The sequence below is a fragment of the Perca fluviatilis genome, chromosome 16 (assembly GCF_010015445.1).
Source record: "Perca fluviatilis chromosome 16, GENO_Pfluv_1.0, whole genome shotgun sequence".
Lineage (NCBI taxonomy): Eukaryota > Metazoa > Chordata > Actinopteri > Perciformes > Percidae > Perca > Perca fluviatilis.
In genome coordinates, this window is record NC_053127.1 from 23,775,802 (window position 1) to 23,793,822 (window position 18,021).

General features: G+C 40.8%; 3 protein-coding genes across 7 annotated transcripts; 1 reads left to right on the top strand and 2 right to left on the bottom strand.

The window, feature by feature from the left end:
• Positions 1 to 763: 763 nt before the first annotated feature.
• On the bottom strand, positions 764 to 8,604 carry LOC120543949. Of its 3 annotated transcripts, XM_039777378.1 has the most exons (4): positions 7,500 to 8,604; positions 2,672 to 7,005; positions 2,211 to 2,445; positions 764 to 1,161 (listed from the first exon to the last, which is right to left on the bottom strand). In XM_039777378.1, exon 2 carries the CDS (start codon positions 6,998 to 7,000, stop codon positions 5,702 to 5,704), a length of 1,299 nt encoding a protein of 432 aa, XP_039633312.1. In that variant the 5' UTR covers positions 7,001 to 7,005; positions 7,500 to 8,604; the 3' UTR covers positions 764 to 1,161; positions 2,211 to 2,445; positions 2,672 to 5,701. The 3 variants fall into 3 exon arrangements, with proteins under 3 accessions (XP_039633312.1, XP_039633313.1, XP_039633311.1); XM_039777379.1 differs by lacking the exon at positions 2,211 to 2,445 and having other exon boundaries at positions 764 to 1,043; XM_039777377.1 differs by having other exon boundaries at positions 2,211 to 7,005.
• si:dkey-125i10.3 (retinitis pigmentosa 1-like 1 protein) lies at positions 1,093 to 11,822 on the top strand. Of its 2 annotated transcripts, XM_039777375.1 has the most exons (8): positions 1,093 to 1,169; positions 2,242 to 2,288; positions 2,385 to 2,496; positions 2,732 to 2,809; positions 9,025 to 11,055; positions 11,164 to 11,226; positions 11,358 to 11,457; positions 11,578 to 11,822. In XM_039777375.1, exons 2-8 carry the CDS (start codon positions 2,279 to 2,281, stop codon positions 11,686 to 11,688), a joined length of 2,505 nt encoding a protein of 834 aa, XP_039633309.1. In that variant the 5' UTR covers positions 1,093 to 1,169; positions 2,242 to 2,278; the 3' UTR covers positions 11,689 to 11,822. The 2 variants fall into 2 exon arrangements, with proteins under 2 accessions (XP_039633309.1, XP_039633310.1); XM_039777376.1 differs by lacking the exon at positions 1,093 to 1,169 and having other exon boundaries at positions 2,166 to 2,288.
• Positions 11,823 to 11,958: 136 nt separating this feature from the next.
• plp1b (proteolipid protein 1b) lies at positions 11,959 to 17,426 on the bottom strand. 2 transcript variants are annotated; one of them, XM_039777381.1, is made up of 7 exons: positions 17,279 to 17,426; positions 14,994 to 15,180; positions 14,736 to 14,892; positions 14,302 to 14,479; positions 13,971 to 14,044; positions 13,674 to 13,739; positions 11,959 to 12,805 (listed from the first exon to the last, which is right to left on the bottom strand). In XM_039777381.1, the coding sequence occupies exons 1-7, from the start codon at positions 17,280 to 17,282 to the stop codon at positions 12,734 to 12,736; spliced, it is 738 nt and encodes a 245-aa protein (XP_039633315.1). In that variant the 5' UTR covers positions 17,283 to 17,426; the 3' UTR covers positions 11,959 to 12,733. The 2 variants fall into 2 exon arrangements, with proteins under 2 accessions (XP_039633315.1, XP_039633314.1); XM_039777380.1 differs by lacking the exon at positions 17,279 to 17,426 and adding an exon at positions 15,548 to 16,296.
• Between the last annotated feature and the right edge of the window lie 595 nt (positions 17,427 to 18,021).

Below are 18,021 nucleotides of genomic sequence, written 5' to 3' on the forward strand. Positions count from 1 at the left end.
TGCTAGATTCCTCAAATAGTGTCTAAAAGGTGTGTTTAATTCAAGTGCAAATGCTCCCACAGACAAAACCCCACAACAGTGAAGACACAATGCAGAATTTCTGGTAAAAAAAAAAACAAACTATTAACAGTGTGACTGGGATTTCCTTCAAGTAATGTAAAACTGTACTGTGATCTTGTTCATACAGTAATACACAGGCACACACACACACACACACACACACACACACACACACACACACACATATTTTATGAATGTACTTGGCCTATTTAGTTGTTACAAAGGAATTTATATTGTCTAAAATAACGAAGAACTATCGAGGAATGTTGAGCCTGTTTTTAATTTGGGGAGGGGGGGGGATTTAAACGTAAGTGTTCAAATATGTTGTTTTTCATTCACATAGAAGAATGGACCCTGTATGATCTCAGGGCGAAAAGAAACTGAAAAAATGTAAATTGAAATATATGAAATATTTCTGCATCATAAATTTGTATATAGACTAAAGGGTTGCTGTGTGTGTGTGTGTTAGTGTGAGAGTAAAATAATGTGTGCTATTGCCTTTTTAAATATACATTTTTTTAGGGCACATTTAAAGGGTGAGTTTAGTATTTCTTATCACTTACCTCTGTATCCAGCAACACAGATCATTTTAACTGCAGGTTTTGATATACATGTCCATCCAGATACTCTGAATAAGCCACCGACCAAACTTTGAACATTTCAGTTGATTAAATGTAAAATGACTTCACAGAAAAGACTCAAGTGTGTTGTTGCTGTTTCAGTTTTACTGGAGAAGATGCACATTTTGCTTGAATGATACTGAAAGTCTCTGATAAGGAAGTTGATTAAATAACAAGCCTCTCTTGATTACTAGTATCCCCCAACTGGAACAGCATGTTTGTGAAGAATATTTATGTGGAGCCAAGAGGAGAAAAATGCAAAAACATATTTCAACCTGTCATGAAAAGTAACCCACCCACCCACATGATTAACCTGCACAGCAGCATCCAGGAATGTCACTTCAGATGTACAGGGGGTGGAATCTGAAATGACAGGGGGTGGGGGATCAGGCTGAAGTGACTTTACCTGCCTGCCTGTGTGAGACAGAGACCCAGAAGAGGCTCGACACCACTCTGCTCTGACAACGCTGACACAGCTGACCTGAACAGGTAAGAACACAATTATGGTGCAAGAATGGACTTCAAACTAGTTCTGATTTAATGTTGGCTCTGCGGTGTAAGGGCTCGTTACAAAGTCAGAATTGCTTTTATTTTCTATGCATAATAGATGTGATCTGGTTATTTGGTGCTGGCACATCTCCCGTGAGATTCATTATACATGAGATTAAAGCACTAAGTGCAGGTCAAAATGTTAAGAGGAGCTCAAAGTGATTACAGACAGGATGCAGTGGGATAGGACATGACACTGTAAACACAGGGAGGGTTAAGATCCTGAGCAAAAGAGCGGATAGAAAATATGGACACTATTATGCAAGAACATTATTACACAACTCTGTCAGGATGATATTGTTTACTCCAGGATGATATTTTTTTTAACAGGTTTGGTTTTAATATAAAAAAAACCCCGTTATCTTAAAAGGTGCTCCAAGCGATGTTGGGTGACGGCACTTCATGTTGACGTTTGAAGTATTTTCAAACAAAATGAGGCTAGCTCGCCCCTCTCTTCCGTGCACTAACCCCCCCAACACCCACCCCCAAATCCATCTTGTCGTTTATTGGCTGGTTTGTTATGTTTCGTGGTGCAGGTTGGCACAATTTGTTTTTGTTGGCGTTTGTGGAGCCTGGGCTGTCTACAGAGACCGTCAGCTCGCGGATTGTGAGAGGTTTGCTGTATGTGACAAAAAAAATATGTTGTAGCCTAAAAAATGGCGTGACATCGCTTAGAGCACCTTTAATGTACAATTTTAAAGCGTATGCTTCAAATTCTGATCTGACAGAACATAGTTGTTCAGAATGGCTAGGCTACTGTTACAAATGATAAATACTTCAGTGTCACTTTTACACCCTGATTGAGTGGTTTTGCTGCGGAATTCAGTATGACAGACTGTGTAGAGATGCTGGGTCACTGAACAGGTCTGAAGTCAGTGGGGAGAATATGGACAGAAGCCAGCAAGGAAGCAAATGCAGTTATATCAGAGTTTTATAAGCAGTGAGTCCTGTTTTATTTGCACGGAAACTTATGAAACAAACCTGTGATGAATTTGAACATTTTCATCTTTAGTTTCATCAGGCTGAAGATTTGAGAAAATATCAGCATCATGTCAAATGGTAAGTCACACTTGAATCCAATATTTAAAGGTAAAAAAATGTATGCAAGTATTCTTGGTATCCAGCACTGACAAAAAGGGTGCATTTGTGTTGTAGATGTTAACAGGCACAAGGTGTTTCAAACCACCAAAGTGCGGACTTCACTGAAGAATGATAGCTGTTGGATCAAAAAGGCACAAGAGGAAACAGAAGAGCAATACAAAGCAAGGTATTCTCAGCGATTAAGATGCAACAATAAAAACAAAAACTTGTTACAAATTTCAATCTAATGCTATCTTGCTATCCTGCATTTTACTGATGTGCTATACTGTACTGTTACTATTTGTCTGAGGCCTTTTTGGTTTAGTTTAGCTTTTCTAGTTATACTACACACAAGCACTGACCTTTTGAGAAAAATGATGCAACAAAGATGCTGCAAATTCACAACTTCCTCGGTCTTGCAGAACGGACCACGGTGTGGAGATCAAACCCGCTCCGGTCAGACAGAATTTATATGTCCTGTCCACAGCCAAGAAATTTGAGTAAGTATCAGACAGATATCGCCGCTTTTATTGAACAAGAGAACAATAATTAAAGCAGTAAAACCACTTGTGTTCTGACTTAACTGTTAATCTATCGATTAATATAAATGCAATATAAAGGTTTGGCCAACAGATGTTGCTATTTTTTATGATATATATATATATATATACTGATTTCAAATGTTTTGTAGCAGTGGAAGATTTTCAACACAAGTGCTTCAGTGGCAGTGCTTCTGAAAGCTGCGTTTCTCACATTTGATAGGATTACATTTATTTTGAACATGTTAAAAAATTAAATAAAAGATAAATAAGAACATGTACTGAGCATTTCAGTACAAGCAAGAAAACCAACCAAACAAAATGCATCAGTCACACACATCACTGGTAAAAGTGTGAGATCTGATGACATAATATTCAAAGCTATAGTGAGTAGTTTCTGTCGCCACCATGAGGAATTCTAAGTAATGGCAACAATAATATCGTCAATGTAAACCTTCAGTGATCATTCACCACCCCCACCCCTCCTCCACGCAGCTGCTAGTAGTGTTTAACCCGTCAAATCAAGGACACTAAGGATTAAAAAAAAATAACATAAGAGGTAATTATCTTGTCATTTGTATGACCTCTTTGTCTCCGAAGCTGAACGCTGCTGTTGTCCTTTCTAAGCGGTGACGTAGAACACGTCACTCGAGCTGCTGCGCACAAATGTCGCCGGGCTACACCATTTTGTAAACATAGCCATACTGAGAAATACAGTACTCATTCGGCAATGGCTTGAATGTAACGGACGTTCATTAATATGAAAAAGTTGTGTACTATAGCTTTAAAAATAAAATGTATAAATTGTCATTTGTTATAGACTTAGTTAACAAACTAGTTTTTGGGTTGAAAAATGCAGAAAAGCAAAAAAAAATTTAAACTGTAATATTTCAATATTAGACCCCCTGCAACATCGGCAGGGGTTATAAAATGTGTTGCCATGACACATTTTGCAGGTCAAAGTGAAGTTTGCCGTTGACTCGGTTGTGTCAGTGAATACAAAAAACTATAAAGGGTTCAGGCACCAATCACCACCTGTGATGTTAACATACCTTAACATTAACTTGGCCCTGGGCAGCTCTGCTGCACCCATTTATACCTACAGTGCACTGCAGGCGGATTTGTGCTTTAGCTGGTTCATGATCATTGATCTGAACACAATTCTTACTTGAGTATTTCCTCTCGGCTTCCTAATGACAATTACACATAAACCTGACATAAATCCCCAATTTCAGCTGTTTTACCAGCCATCCATTTTTAGTGATCATGTGTTAAATACTAATCTCATTGTTTTCTGAGCACAAAAAGTCATGGTTTCCTGTAATATAGTTAATCATACTTTGTTTAGACTGTAGAGATGAAACATTCATTTACACAGTAATCACAATTATTAATACATACATTGCCTGCCTGTGTATTGTTGCCAGCTGTACCTATTGCATTGCCATCACATCACATGTTACACGCACACACACACACACACACACACACACACACACACACAAGTAAATTATTAAGCCTATGGACACATTTGTGATGCAAAAATATTTCATATATTTCAATTTACATTTTTTCTGCGTTATTTTCTCCTTGAGGTCATACAGGGTCCATTATTCTATGGAAATGAAAAATATTTGAACACTTACGTTAAAATCCCCCCCTCCCCAAATTAAAAAACGGGCTCAACATTCCTCAATAGTTCTTCGTTATTTTACACAATATAAATTCCTTTTGTAACTACAGAATAGGCCAAGTGCATTCAGAATACTCAAGCAAAGGGATATGATTCACAATGGAATTGAGTCAGATGTTATCGTTTTCCTTCTATATCAGTATAAAAAAAACATTGTTACCCCTCCAGTCTCTCAGCTTGTTTCATAGCAGGCCTGAACATCACAAGTAAGAAATAACTTAGGAATAAGTTTTATGTCTACATCTTTTTTTTGCAAATCTGCTGCATGGATCCTGGACTATAATACATCTTGCCAGACCTCAACATCTAACTACATTTTCACATTGTACTTTTATGGAGAGTTTCAAACAAGATAACACTTTACAATGTGGCTTAGTTTTAAATATTTCCTTTTTATCTAAATATGTTAAAAATATGGTAAATTTTTTTTCATGGTTGAATCGGTTAGCTGAATACACACTGAATTATTAAACCGCTTGTTTGATCAGTCCAGAACAGTTAGCAAGCTAGCTCACAGAATAGCCTCCCGCTTACTCCACTAAAATACAAATCAAGCACAACTTTGTCTCTATTCCTACTGCTTAGTATTAGTTTGCTTATCTAGCTGGCCATCAATCACAAGACAAAATGACAGAGCTTGAGTTTATTTGTAGTACAGTAGTAGTTCTCAATCTTTTTGGCTTGTGATCCACTGAAATGAAGAAATATCTATTTTTAACCCTCTGTCACAGGTTATGGCCTTAATGTGGACATGATTTGGGAGCAGTTCAACCAAACACTGTTTTTTTCTGTCTCTGCTTGTTTCATTTGAATGATTTTAAGGGGCCTGAAAGTGTCCAATATTTTACAAAAATGCAAGAATTAGAGACATCTTAGAGAAAATAAAACATCATTTTGTGTATATGAAAATATATTTTTCCTTTCTTATTCCATTAAAAACCCTTTGACCACAACATTGACAAGTAATTAATATCAACACCCCTTTCATCTGGCGAGCTGACAAACTGAGCACTCTGCAAGGACCTGGAGGAGGTGGTGAACAATACTCAAGCTGGAGTGTATTTCAAATGAAAGAACTAGCCAAGTTTTGTTAAATTATGCAGTCACTCGCTTTCCTCAAATGTACTGATGGCTGACTGATAGTCTTGAGCAGTTATGAGTTAGGAGGAGGGTCCAGCAGCTATGACGTCTCCTACAGTGTGCACCCCCTGTGCTGATGTGGACAAGGAGGGACCAGCTGCAGGGCCCATGCTGTGCAATGGCATTAAATGACCCTCGTTGATGGCGAAGTGGTTTAGCGGGTAGATGCCACATTTCCTAAAGCCTTCCTTCACAATCCTGACACCCTCCTCCTCCTTCACTACCTGATACGTCTCTTTAAACACACCTGAGAACTCCTTCTTGCTGACTGCATAGTGAGTATCGGTGGCACAACCATCACCTATGAGTGCTGCAAAATGCTGCTTAAGGAGAACAAAGAGACCCGCGTCGAGTGGCTGCAGGATGTGAGAGCAATGAGGTGGAAGGCACAGAAGGATCACATCCTCCTTACGAGCTGCTTCCACCACCTCAAGGTTTATGGGAGACTTGTGGCCGTCGAAAATCAGCAGCAGCGGACGCTCCTTTGGCGTGTGTAGGAGGAAGTGTTTGAGGAACCATTTCTTGAAAAGGTCAGAGTTTATACAGCCAGAGTCTGACCATCCATAGAGGGCATTTGGAGGCCCTTGAGTCTTGTAACATACTCCCCCTGGGTATGCCTTTGAGTAGATAATAAATGGGGGAATGTCCTCTCCAGTTGCGCTAAAGCAAGCCAGGATCGAGATGTGGTCCCTCGAGCCTGGCGTTGGCTTGCAGCCCAGACTGGCAGATTTGGGGAGAATCACCCTCTTCCTGCCCAGATGAAAGCCCACCTCGTTGCAGTTAAGGATTTGAAGAGGCTTGTCTCGGAGCCCATGAGCTTCCATGACAGTGCTGAGTAAATGAAAAAACTGATCCACTGCTTCCTTCCTCACACTAACCGTCCTCCCACGGACAACATTGTCTGCTGGCTGAATGGTTATATTCTTTTCTTGCCTTTTTCTAAAATTGAGCCACCAGGTCTGGCCTAGTTTAGAAAATGCCACCCTCCGATGTTGCCGTTTATAAATGGACGAGGCAAAGGACACCAGCTGTTGTTTCGTCAGTGGGAATCCATGCTTCGACATGTATAAAGAGAACTCCACCAACAGCTCCTCATCTGCAGATGTTATAAGCTGAGCTGGCCCGCTGCGACTCCCTGGTGTCACCCGTCCACTGACTCTGTCCCCCAGTGAAGACTTAGGGACTCCAAACTCTTTGGCAGCCCGTCTCACCGTACACCTACCCGACTTCACCTCGATCAGAGCACGTTCCATGGCCTCCTCTGTCCATTTCTTCTTCTTCTTCCTCCCAATTTTGTCAAGATGATTTCTCGATGGCATTTTCTCTAGGACAGCACAGGAAATGCAGGCATGAATAACACATTAAACAAATATGATACGCATAAATCAGCCTAAATATGCAAATGTGTTTCATAATCACAAACTTAAATATAAACAATAATGTTTTTAACATCACTTAATTTAAATAAATCTTAATCTATTTTAACACTTCCCAACGTTAGTCCAGGCGCAGCCTGCTTGTATTTCTGGTCTAGACTTGGTCGTTGTCTTATTTTATTAATAGTTTCAAATCGTAAACAGGGTCTAAAACTGTATATATGCTCTTTAAAAACACACAAAAAATAACGTCAACTGTGGGAAAATAAGTGGCGGAACAAGACCTCTGATATGATGATGTTTGAGTGTTGTTGTCAATTTCACTGAACTTCTGGTAACGTTAACATTACTAAAATGATAACGTTACTGTCCTTATACTTTCTGTCAAATTCAAAGCTCTGTTTACATGTAGAGAAACCTGTTAAAATACCAACTGACTTACTGGTCTTGGAGAGTCGTCGAAATTTAGCTAGTAGTGTGTGGGGGACACTCGGACTCGTCCTGTGGTGGTGGTTGTGAGTGACGTCGCGCACCGTAACGTTACTGTTTGTAACCGTTAAACTAGCTAGCTAGCTAGCTACAGTACAGACACATTTACGCTTAATAATACAAACCAAGTGACAGTCTGTAGTCGAAATTCACCACTACATGTCTGTCGGTTGCAGAAAGTTTAAATGAGGCGGTTATATTTTAACAGAACCGCATGTTTCCCTGCCTAGCATGAAACAGCTAACGTTAGCATCACAAGCCAGCGGAAAAAACGGAAGTTAAGTGACAGTGTCTTCAAAATAAAATAATTGAAATTCCTGTTACAAAAATAAGTGTCTAACTTTACAGATATTCAGATAAAATCAATATTAAGCATCACAATGCTTATACCACGTGAAACTATTGTTATAAAATAGATAACAAAACAAGGCTAAGGGTTTCACTACACTATCATTCTATATCACTCCAACATGGTTGTATGTGTTATTCCTTCTTGGTTGGTTTTGGATATTTTTAGGTTAATACCATCTTACCTAATTAGCTAGATATAGAGCATTTGATATTAGAGTATTGTGTACCTTTCCTCGACAGATTAAGATACATCTTTATCTATTGCCATTTCTGAAGACAACACCATGGCAATTGATTTGAATAATTAGTTCCAGTCACTTAATGAATGAAAAAGTTCACATGGTTAATTTTTTTAGTGTGCAGGTGGGCCATGACCTTACAATCTTTCAAGAGTTACATCATAATCAAGATGTTTAGCTATTGCAAGCATAATTGACCCAATCCATTTGTGTGTGTCTCTCATCTATTATCAACAAAGTCAATAGACACAAACTGGGACTGAATTGACTCAAGCATGTAACTGGATCACATTCCTTGTTCAAGAAATCATCTCCACACCCTCAAGCTTTGTGTTGACATTTACGGCTCTATTTGTCAGCTTTGCTTCATCAATCAATGTAGCTGGCCCCTTCTTTTTTTACCACTCAGCTCATATGCTGGTGTCCTATGTGATTTGTTGTGTTCATCTTCCAATGCAGGTCAGACTTTTTGTGCAACATTTTTTGTGTAGGTTATAGATGAACCTGTCACTTATATAAAAGAAGAAACTGAGTCATATTCTGAAACTGCCATTCATCTAATCATCCCTTGCTGATAAGGTTGTATCTGCTGACAACCTTATTATGCGTTACCTGTCGTAAAATTGTACATTTACATTATCCCTTGCAAAAAAAGACTCAACCATCTCAATATGGAGCATTTGACTTTGATTGCAATTTTGAGCTAAAGTAGTTTAAAGTTGATCAAATCTGAATTTGCTACAAAAAGGTGCTTAGCCTGAGGGATCAACAAAGGAGACCACAGACGATACAAAGTTAGTACACGAGAGCATCTCTCTACTAACTGTAACTGCTGCTGAGTGTAGGGATTTTTGTATAATTGGGAATAAGTAACTCCTTCTGTTACAGGCCCCAAGCACCCACAGAAGAACTTATCCAAAATTGTGTGGCACAACCAGAAAAATCAGTTACCAACACATCTGCAGAAAACAAGGAAGAATATACTGCAGCAGTTTACCAGTCGAATGTGCAACACAATGACGGGGCTGCTGAGGTCTCTGCAGAGGTTCATTTTGCAGAACGTATCCAAAATGGTGAAGCCCAACCAGTTTCTTCACCAAAGGAAAATCCAGAGCAACCAGCTGCCAACACAACTGCAGAAAACAAAGGAGAACATGCTGATGCAACAGTTGAGCAGTCAAACGGAGAACACAATGAGGCCAAGGTCTCTGCAGATGCTCATGTGGAAGATCCAGTTGCAGAAACCTCTGCTGCGGCTGGCACAGAGGAGAGTAAAGACACGGCTGAAGTCCCTGCTGCGCCTGCAGTCAAACTGAAACCTCAAGAGGAACCTTCAACCAAAACAGAGCCAGCAAATGCAGTCGTAGAAACAGCTGTTCAACCTGCAGAGGACAGTTGTGAGAAAAGTTCTCCAGAACAGGCTGCAGAAGACAGTGTCGAAGCTGTAGCTGAGGTTGTGGCAAAGTCATCATCTGACACGGGTGACGTGGTTAATGCAACACCTGAAAAAGAGGCTGCTCTCCCAGACAGTGTTGAAGCTACAGCTGAGGTTGTGGTCAAGTCATCGCCTGAAATAAGGAACGTGGTTAATGCAACGCCTGAAAAAGAGGCTGCTCTCCCAGACAGTGTTAAAGCTGTTGAGGTTGTGGCAAAGTCATCATCTGACACGGGTGACGTGGTTAATGCAACACCAGGAAAAGAGGCTGCTCTCCCAGACAGTGGTAAAGCTGTAGCTGAGGTTGTAATCAAGTCATCGCCTGAAACAAGTGGCGTGGTTAATGCAACGCCAGGAAAAGAGGCTGCTCTCCCAGACAGTGGTAAAGCTGTAGCTGAGGTTGTGGTCAAGTCATCTCCTGAAACAAGTGGCGTGGTTAATGCAACGCCAGGAAAAGAGGCTGCTCTCCCAGACAGTGGTAAAGCTGTAGCTGAGGTTCTGGTCAAGGCATTGCCTGAAACAAGTGACGTGGTTAATGCAACGCCAGGAAAAGAGGCTGCTCTCCCAGACAGTGGTAAAGCTGTAGCTGAGGTTGTAATCAAGTCATCGCCTGAAATAAATGGCGTGGTTAATGCAACGCCAGGAAAAGAGGCTGCTCTCCCAGACAGTGGTAAAGATGTAGCTGAGGTTGTGGTCAAGTCATTGCCTGAAACAAGTGGCGTGGTTAATGCAACACCAGGAAAAGAGGCTGCTCTCCCAGACAGTGGTAAAGCTGTAGCTGAGGTTCTGGTCAAGTCATCGCCTGAAACAAGTGGCGTGGTTAATGCAACGCCAGGAAAAGAGGCTGCTCTCCCAGACAGTGTTAAAGCTGTAGCTGGGGTTGCTGTGGCACCAGAAAACCCTGATGTGACAGATGTAGCAGGAAAAAAGGCTGCTATCCAACATCCTGTTGAAGATGTAGTTAAGGTTGCTGTGGAGTCATCCCCTGAGACCCCTGCTGTGACTGGTGCAGCAGGAGAAGAGGTCGCTCTCCAAGTCAGTGTGGAACCAGTCCCTGACTTGGTGGCAGCTACTGTGCCTGAAACGCCTACTCAACCTGCTGCTGAAACTGCAGTTAAGTCTGTAGAGCGTAAAGTCGAGTCAGCAGCCTCAGCAGAGCCAGTTTTAAAGACCGGAGCTGAAGAGGTAGTTGAGTTCGAAGTTGCGCCTGTTGTCAACACTGTTGTCGAGCAAAGTGTTGAGCCAACGCCTGAGAGAGAAGCAGATGGTGTGGTAGAGTTGAACATCGAGGATGCTGTTGAATCTGTCACAGCTTCAGATGCTGAAGCTGTTCCGGATAAGTTCTCTTACATACCCATTGAACTGTCCGAAGCATTAGATGTAGAGCCACCGACAACTGAAACTGCTCCTAAGCCTCTGAAAGATCCAAAACAATCCCACACCGAGGAAACCAAGCCGAACCAACACTCTGAGCATACCAACACGTGAGTAAACTCTTATAATAAGGAACCACCTTATTGTTTTTCATATATTTGTTTATACTTGAGCAATAAAATGCATCTTATTGTTTGCTGATGTCTATTTTCTTGTAGATCTGATATGTTTAAAAAGTCCAAGGAGAAGGAACAGTCCACTCAAAAACAGAATGGGACTAGGTAATGTCTCACAGTTTAGAATTTCAAACATTATGTAAGATATACAAAGTAACTTAAACATACTGTTATGGTATAGATGCAAAGATTGTACAGACAGGTTAACAATGATGAACAGTTTCTCTCTTCTGCAGGAATACCAATGTTTGTTCATTCTGTGACAAAAGAATTCATGGAAATATCAAGCTCCACCTCAGTGAACCTGTGGTGACCTGCCACCCTGACTGCCTAAAGGTTTGTTCTGTAATTTAGGAAACATAATGCACATACCATCTATTTGTGGTTATATATACTGTATATTGAATGACAGGCTCTTGTCATTGCATAATGTTAATATTGAGTATATTTTTGCAGTGTGGTGTGTGTGCTAAGGTCCTGGGAGATCTGCTGACCACCATGTTCTTGCACAACCAAGTGGTCAAATGTGGTGGGTGCTTTGCAAAAGCTCTTGAGTCTGAAGCTTAACTGGGACAAATATGTTGCTGGAGAAGACTTAAAGCCAGTTGGGACTGAGGACCTCACCCCTGTTGCCCTAACTCTGTATTGTTTTTAAGCCAATTTTTTACTACTGAATGCTTCTTTTAGGGCATAGTGTAACGTCAGGGTTAATAAATCTGTAATGAAAAGGTTGTTGGTGTCGGTATATTATTTCTGGTAGTAATTGCCAAAGATGCTTATATGAAATACAATTTTTATTGTGACATATATGGTTAAATAAAATCACAAATTACTACCTCAGATTTAATTGGTTTAATGAGCCTTAATTAACAATGAGCACACACAACACAACCCAGCTCAGTAAGTAGCAGGGCTACACATCAAACATGAGTCACCTGGCTGCATGTTATAGAAGCATTAACACCTCAGTAACATAAAACAGCTCATTTTAAGCAGTAACCCCCTAACATCCAGAAAAATGAATACATGTCTTTGTTTCCCTCCTACACAGTGGCATTTAAACAAAATACATTATGAATGAATGCAAAGTACATGTATTGTAAGTGAAAGCACGAAGGGAGATGGGAGGATACACCTAACCCATGCAGAGAACTTTGGTACATTCAGCCTCCCTTGCTTTAGTTCACACAATGTTGCTACACAAGATGGTGATAATGAGGCAGCAGCAAAATCATATTCAGAACCAAAATATGCATCAGTAAACACTGAATGGAGAGCAGGCAGTTATGATTTGCGAGGCGAGCTGTCATTGCTCTTAATTATTCATGAAATGTCATGCATCACAATCTGACAACAGCATCAGCACCAATGAAGCTTCACAAAAAGAAAAACATGAGAGATGCAACCTGCTAGAGGAAAATGAACAACACAGCTAAGAGAATCCTCTGAGGAGGATTTGTTGAGGAGGCTGGAGCTTGCTGCTGAGTGTGAATCTAGGTCTAAAGAAATAATATAGCAGGTGATCCAGGTTTGCTGTTTCCCAGAGGATGAATGGAAGTCTAGTGTTGACTGTCCATCTCATAGCCAGAGGATGGGGGTTGACTGGGTGAACTTAGCGGACCCCTTTCCTGCCCAGGAACCGCAAGACTGCGTAGTTGTAGGTGGTGGCTGCCAGATACAAAAACTGCAACGCAAGAAATTGAGACAGAGTAGGGAAAAATAGAAATGAAAAAAAGTTGATTTTAATTTGAACATAATATGTGGTGTGATAACTATAAACAGCATGGGCGCACTACAAGTGTTTAGAATCATTTGTTTTTATTCACCCAAATTACAAAACAAAATTAATCAAATTTATTTTTGATTGTTATCTATCCATGCAGGTAGTTTTGGTTTGAAGTTGCTTGAGAAATCAATTTCTGAGATTTCTGCTGCAAGCCTGATACAAACACAGTGACTGGAATTTTGTTTGTACTGCGCACAGCATTGAAAACTGACTTTGACAGGTGTCCCTCTTACTCTGGAAAATCCACATACCTTGCTATGAACAGTGTTGGTCGCAACTAATTATTTGGTAGAAGTTACACCTTCCATAGCGAGGCCTCAAAAGACATAGTGCTTTTGCATTTTTCAAAGCTTTGAGTACTACAGAATACTTTTAATGAACTTCCATTGTATTGGGGTGGCAGCAATACTCTGAAGAGACAAAACCTTATAAAAAATAAAACCCAAACTACCTGCATGGATAAATACAGCTAAATGTCTTTTTTGTAATTTGGGTAAACTGACCCTTTATATATGATGGAGTTCGGCATGTTGCACAGTATCCCAGAACAAACAAACCAAACACTGGCTCTTAAGTGGGCCTTTCGTGTTTTTTACGTTAGCTGAATGTCCCCTGGGATTTACTACACTCTTGGAAAGGGAGGGGTGAGGGGTATTCTGACAGTTGCAATCTGCAACCTCACCGCTAGATGCTACTAAATCCAACACACTGCATGAAATATTGAATCTAACTAGAAAGCATGCAAATTGCCAAAGTAATTGCTCACCAGTGCTAAGAGAGTGACGGCGGCACCAGCAAATGCAGCTATGTACAAGTCATAGGTGACGTAGAACTGTAAGACAAACACAGGTTAGTTTAGTACATATTTAGAGAACTGAACCAATTCCTTGTATGTTTGTGTTATTTCATTAGCCTATATAAAACCGTCTGCTTAAACACCCATTCATTAATGATTTGGAGTAGATTTTACATTGATTCTGCACAATGATTTTAAAATGAGGTTGATAATGCTTATATGAAATTCTGAAGTGTGTGAAAGGAAATATTGGATTCAGCTACTCACTTCGCTGGTTTTGCAAATAGATGCCAAGGTCAATCCACAAACCTTGCCTGGCATTGCATTCCAAGGAAGCAGACCTTAAATGAAGACATGACTTAAGTATCTCTTACCATTGCTGCATCATGATTAGATATGACGCATTTTAGTTCCTGCTTGCATACAGCATATCAGTAGTGAAGAAGTTAACATAAAGGTCCAGTTATCTTTAATATTTTATAACTAATTCAACAAGCAGTTTTGCATCCACCCACCAATGACTAATTCATAGCTTTCACGGATACATTGGCATTCTCATCAGGAGGGCATGCAGTCAATCATTATAAGAACAACGCACCATACTGTCTGGCGTCCATGCAAATCCAGCCGTGCTGATTAATGCTGGGGGTTGTTTCAGCCAGGATGTTGATGTTGTGGCAGGTCTGCTCCATGTTGAACAAGAAGAAGACTGGGATAGCAGTGAAGGCAAACACTGCCAGCCAGATGAAAGCCAAGATGTACGTCACTATGATAAACTGTTGAAATAAAAAGTGCAGAACATCTCAGGTCACAGAGATGTGGCGTAGGTAGCCCAGGTTTCAGTGTGATAAATGTGGTGCCATTAAATCAGCTATCAACCGTAATTCATGATTCTGTTTAGTAATTGTGGAGACAAAGAACATTTCATTGAGCTTAGAAGCTTAAACAAACCAGTATTCAGCATCTTAACAATGAACTTACATCATATTTCCCCTCCCTCTTTACTCCCCCGTCCCTCCTCCCTGTTCTCACCGTCAGGCTGAGGCAGCGGCCACATTGGGTGCTCCTGAATTCACCAAAGGTCTGCTTTACAGCGCTTGTGGTGTAGAAACCCTCAGCCAGCAGCAGGATACCATAGAGGAAGAAAAATGATGCCAGGCCATAGATCACGTACTGGAAGTATTTGATACTGGGATAGTCACAGGGAGAAGTCAGGTCAAACAGTAGAATTAAACAATTCTAGAGAGGTCAAAAGTCACAATTCAGAGAATTATTTGAAGTTTCACTCACAAGGAGGCCATGACAACAAAGTCTTGAACATTGCGGGCGAAGTAAGTCTCGACGAGGACTTCGGTCTGGGACAACGCTTCATGTCCACAGCCACAAAATAATGCCACGCCAGCATAGAACAGCAGGGTGGCCACCAGGGATGGGTAGGGCACTGCCCCAATGCACCGGATACAGCAATCATAGCAACCTGAGGGGGCATAATACATCAGCACACAGGCGGCACACACCGCACATATAACCACACAACACATCTACGGCACGGTGGGGAACTCTTTTACCCTGTTGGGAGAGCTATGAAAAAGGCCTTGCTCTGTGTGCAAATCCATGAGCATACACCAAAACCCCAGCAACAGGCAAGAAAGCAACAGAAAAAAAAATTAGTGACAATCAAGAGTTCAAGTAGCAGATCCCAATAAAGCGTCCAAACAAAAGCAGTCACCACTGACTTCACAATCTCATGCACTTCTTCCAGTGTAAGCTGTGCTGTTGAAGCGGGTAGCAAATATCCACAGTGTTAATACATGCATTGGCAGAAATGGGATAGAGGAAAGCACCTAAGGCTTTGCAAAGCCAAGGCTGCCTGACCGGAAACATTTGCTGCTTCTGATCCTGTACTCCACAACAAGAGAGATCCCAATGCCAACCAGTGATGTATACAGTGCTGCCTACAAGCTATTGCCACGGTAAAATAAGTCCCAGCGCTGACTTCATCTGTATGTGGCAGTTTCTTTGCTGGTACCAACACCTCACAGCTCAGCCCCTACTAACTCTGGTCCTGCCCTCTTTCTCCAGCGGTCACAGGCGTCACCAGGCGAGTGAGAGATGGTGGAGAGAGTGGTGAAACCCTGGCTTCAGGGGCCTGAAGAAAGAGCTTCTCTTTGTGGCTGCAGATACAATATCCATTGTCTTTGCTATGATCAGGGAGGAACAAAGGGCAGCGATGTCAAACAAACAAAGACCATAGTGCCACATTACACACACACACACAGTGGTGGCAGAGGGGTCACCAGGACCGTCTCTATACCACTACTCAGGCCATCCTCACTCCACAGCTGGCTAAGACTGGTACCATGGCACTGAGTGTCAATACCGGCGGGGGCAGGGTTCAAGTGTTCAAGTGTGGGTAGAAGCATAATGAACGAGAGAGGCAATTTGAATATCTTCCCAACAACAGCAACTCCACTCAAAAGTTTTGTCGCTACACATTTTGAAATCCTTAGGTGCATATAAACTATCTCAGTGCAATATAACATTCTGATAATTTAAGGTTATGGTTACTTTATTGTTTCCCATGGAAGAAAATTGTTCTTGGATTTAAGTAAATTGTTGCATCAAAACCAAGCATTACAATAACACACATTAAATAAGAACACACATGCAAACATTAGCCTGAGATAAAACAGCTAGCCTCCCTCGTGCCAATTTCACAAATGATTGGATTTTAGTTGGGAGGAACAGATGCTGTGAGTTCAACAAACTGCTACTAAAGTATAAATAGTAACAGCAGGAAGACTGCTAGAGTCCCAAAATGATGACGCCCACGCTTCAGCTGTGCCCTGCTGCAACAGTGGTTGGTTGCAGTGATAAAGTGATACAGGCCATCATAGCCTCTATTTAAATTCAGTGCAAAAGGCATCAATGCATTGACAGTAGATGCCAGATAATCAATCAAGACTCAAAAGCTGTCCAAAGAAACATGTGAAAACACACAAGTTGTTTGTAAGTGAGAAAAAAAAGGTTAGCAGAGGTTGTTTGGGTGCACAGCTCTCATTGTAATTTGCTAATTTATACCGTGACCCATGTGGGAGTATCTGACCTCTTTCACATGAGTGACCTGGCATGGCCTTGGCATGATGAGAGTCAATGGCCATCTCTGTCAGCCACTCTGATTCCAGTCTTGTGTATGGTGAAAAGGGGTTAGAAGAGGTAACGAGGAGTTCTTTCTTTAATGCAAAGCAAGTAATCAAGCAAGTAAAAGTAATGTGCTGTTACCTTTTCAGTCTTCTGAAATCATCATTGTATGTTTAACTATATCATATATAATTAACAAGGGTGAATCAGTGATAAATCAATGATCCATCTGTGGATATCAAAATACAGTACTTTTGATAAATGAAACACAGGATTAGTTTGCAGCAAATCTTGCCCCCAGTGCACGAGGGCAACATGATGTCTGAGGACAGAAAGGATATATTAAAAGCAACATTAGTAAGTTATTGAAATCCACATTTTCAAATCACATTAATAATAGATGATAAGAGTTAATAAAGATTGTGTGCACTCACCCATGTCCAGAAAGAAGTGCAGGGGGTTATTGAAGTTTTGCTGGGTGGCTTTGTGACTGTGATATGAGGATATGAGAGGTTATTCCCCGCCACTCCTATATGAATCTGACTCGCGCTTTTGTCTCATCAACAATAGATAGACCACATCTCCCAGTCACATCTTAAAGTCACAAAGTCCCATTTCAGCTGCCAGTCATTATTTATGGAGCCATTGGTTCAGAACGTGTGACAGAAAGTGGGTTATACATTCTAATATGAGTAATTTTTTCTTGGTATTTGGTGACATTTACTGTATTTGAGCTTTTTACATCCTCTGATTACACTAAAATATGTGGGTAATTTGAATGTATTCTTTAGACAGTATAACAGTCACAAAGATTAAAGATTAAATCAGTTGAGTCTAAAAATAATTTACATTTCATTTGTAAAGGCAAAGTTGCATTGTTCACATTGCAATTTAACTAACACAACGATCCAGAGATGTTTTACATGTTCTCACCTCAGAGGTGTTGAACTAGTGCACATGTGGATTTGTAGGGTACATTTCATTAACTTTCAATAGTTCATCTGTTTATCGTCGACATGCATGTGTTGTCTGTCTGCCCACACACATGCTGGAAGTCAGCAAGATACTATTAACATGTCTGAGGGTCCTCATAACAGCATTCTCAGAAACACACAAAAGAGTGAAATAAATCGAAACGCCAGCGACTGACATCGATGAAGTTGACTAACAAGGGTGA

What these genes read in the sequence shown, in the direction of transcription:
- plp1b (XM_039777380.1), bottom strand. Translation starts at nt 15,587, where the DNA reads ATGTTTCCGGTCAGGCAGCCTTGGCTTTGCAAAGCCTTAG. An exon ending in CATGGACGCCAGACAGTATG is followed by an intron (nt 14,045 to 14,301) that starts GTGCGTTGTTCT and finishes TCTTCATTTAAG; the next exon opens with GTCTGCTTCCTTGGAATGCA. An exon ending in CCGTCACTCTCTTAGCACTG is followed by an intron (nt 12,806 to 13,673) that starts GTGAGCAATTAC and finishes CTTGCGTTGCAG; the next exon opens with TTTTTGTATCTGGCAGCCAC.
- LOC120543949 (XM_039777379.1), bottom strand. Translation starts at nt 7,000, where the DNA reads ATGCCATCGAGAAATCATCTTGACAAAATTGGGAGGAAGAAGAAGAAG.
- si:dkey-125i10.3 (XM_039777375.1), top strand. An exon ending in GAAGAGCAATACAAAGCAAG is followed by an intron (nt 2,497 to 2,731) that starts GTATTCTCAGCG and finishes TCGGTCTTGCAG; the next exon opens with AACGGACCACGGTGTGGAGA. An exon ending in CAAAAACAGAATGGGACTAG is followed by an intron (nt 11,227 to 11,357) that starts GTAATGTCTCAC and finishes TCTCTTCTGCAG; the next exon opens with GAATACCAATGTTTGTTCAT.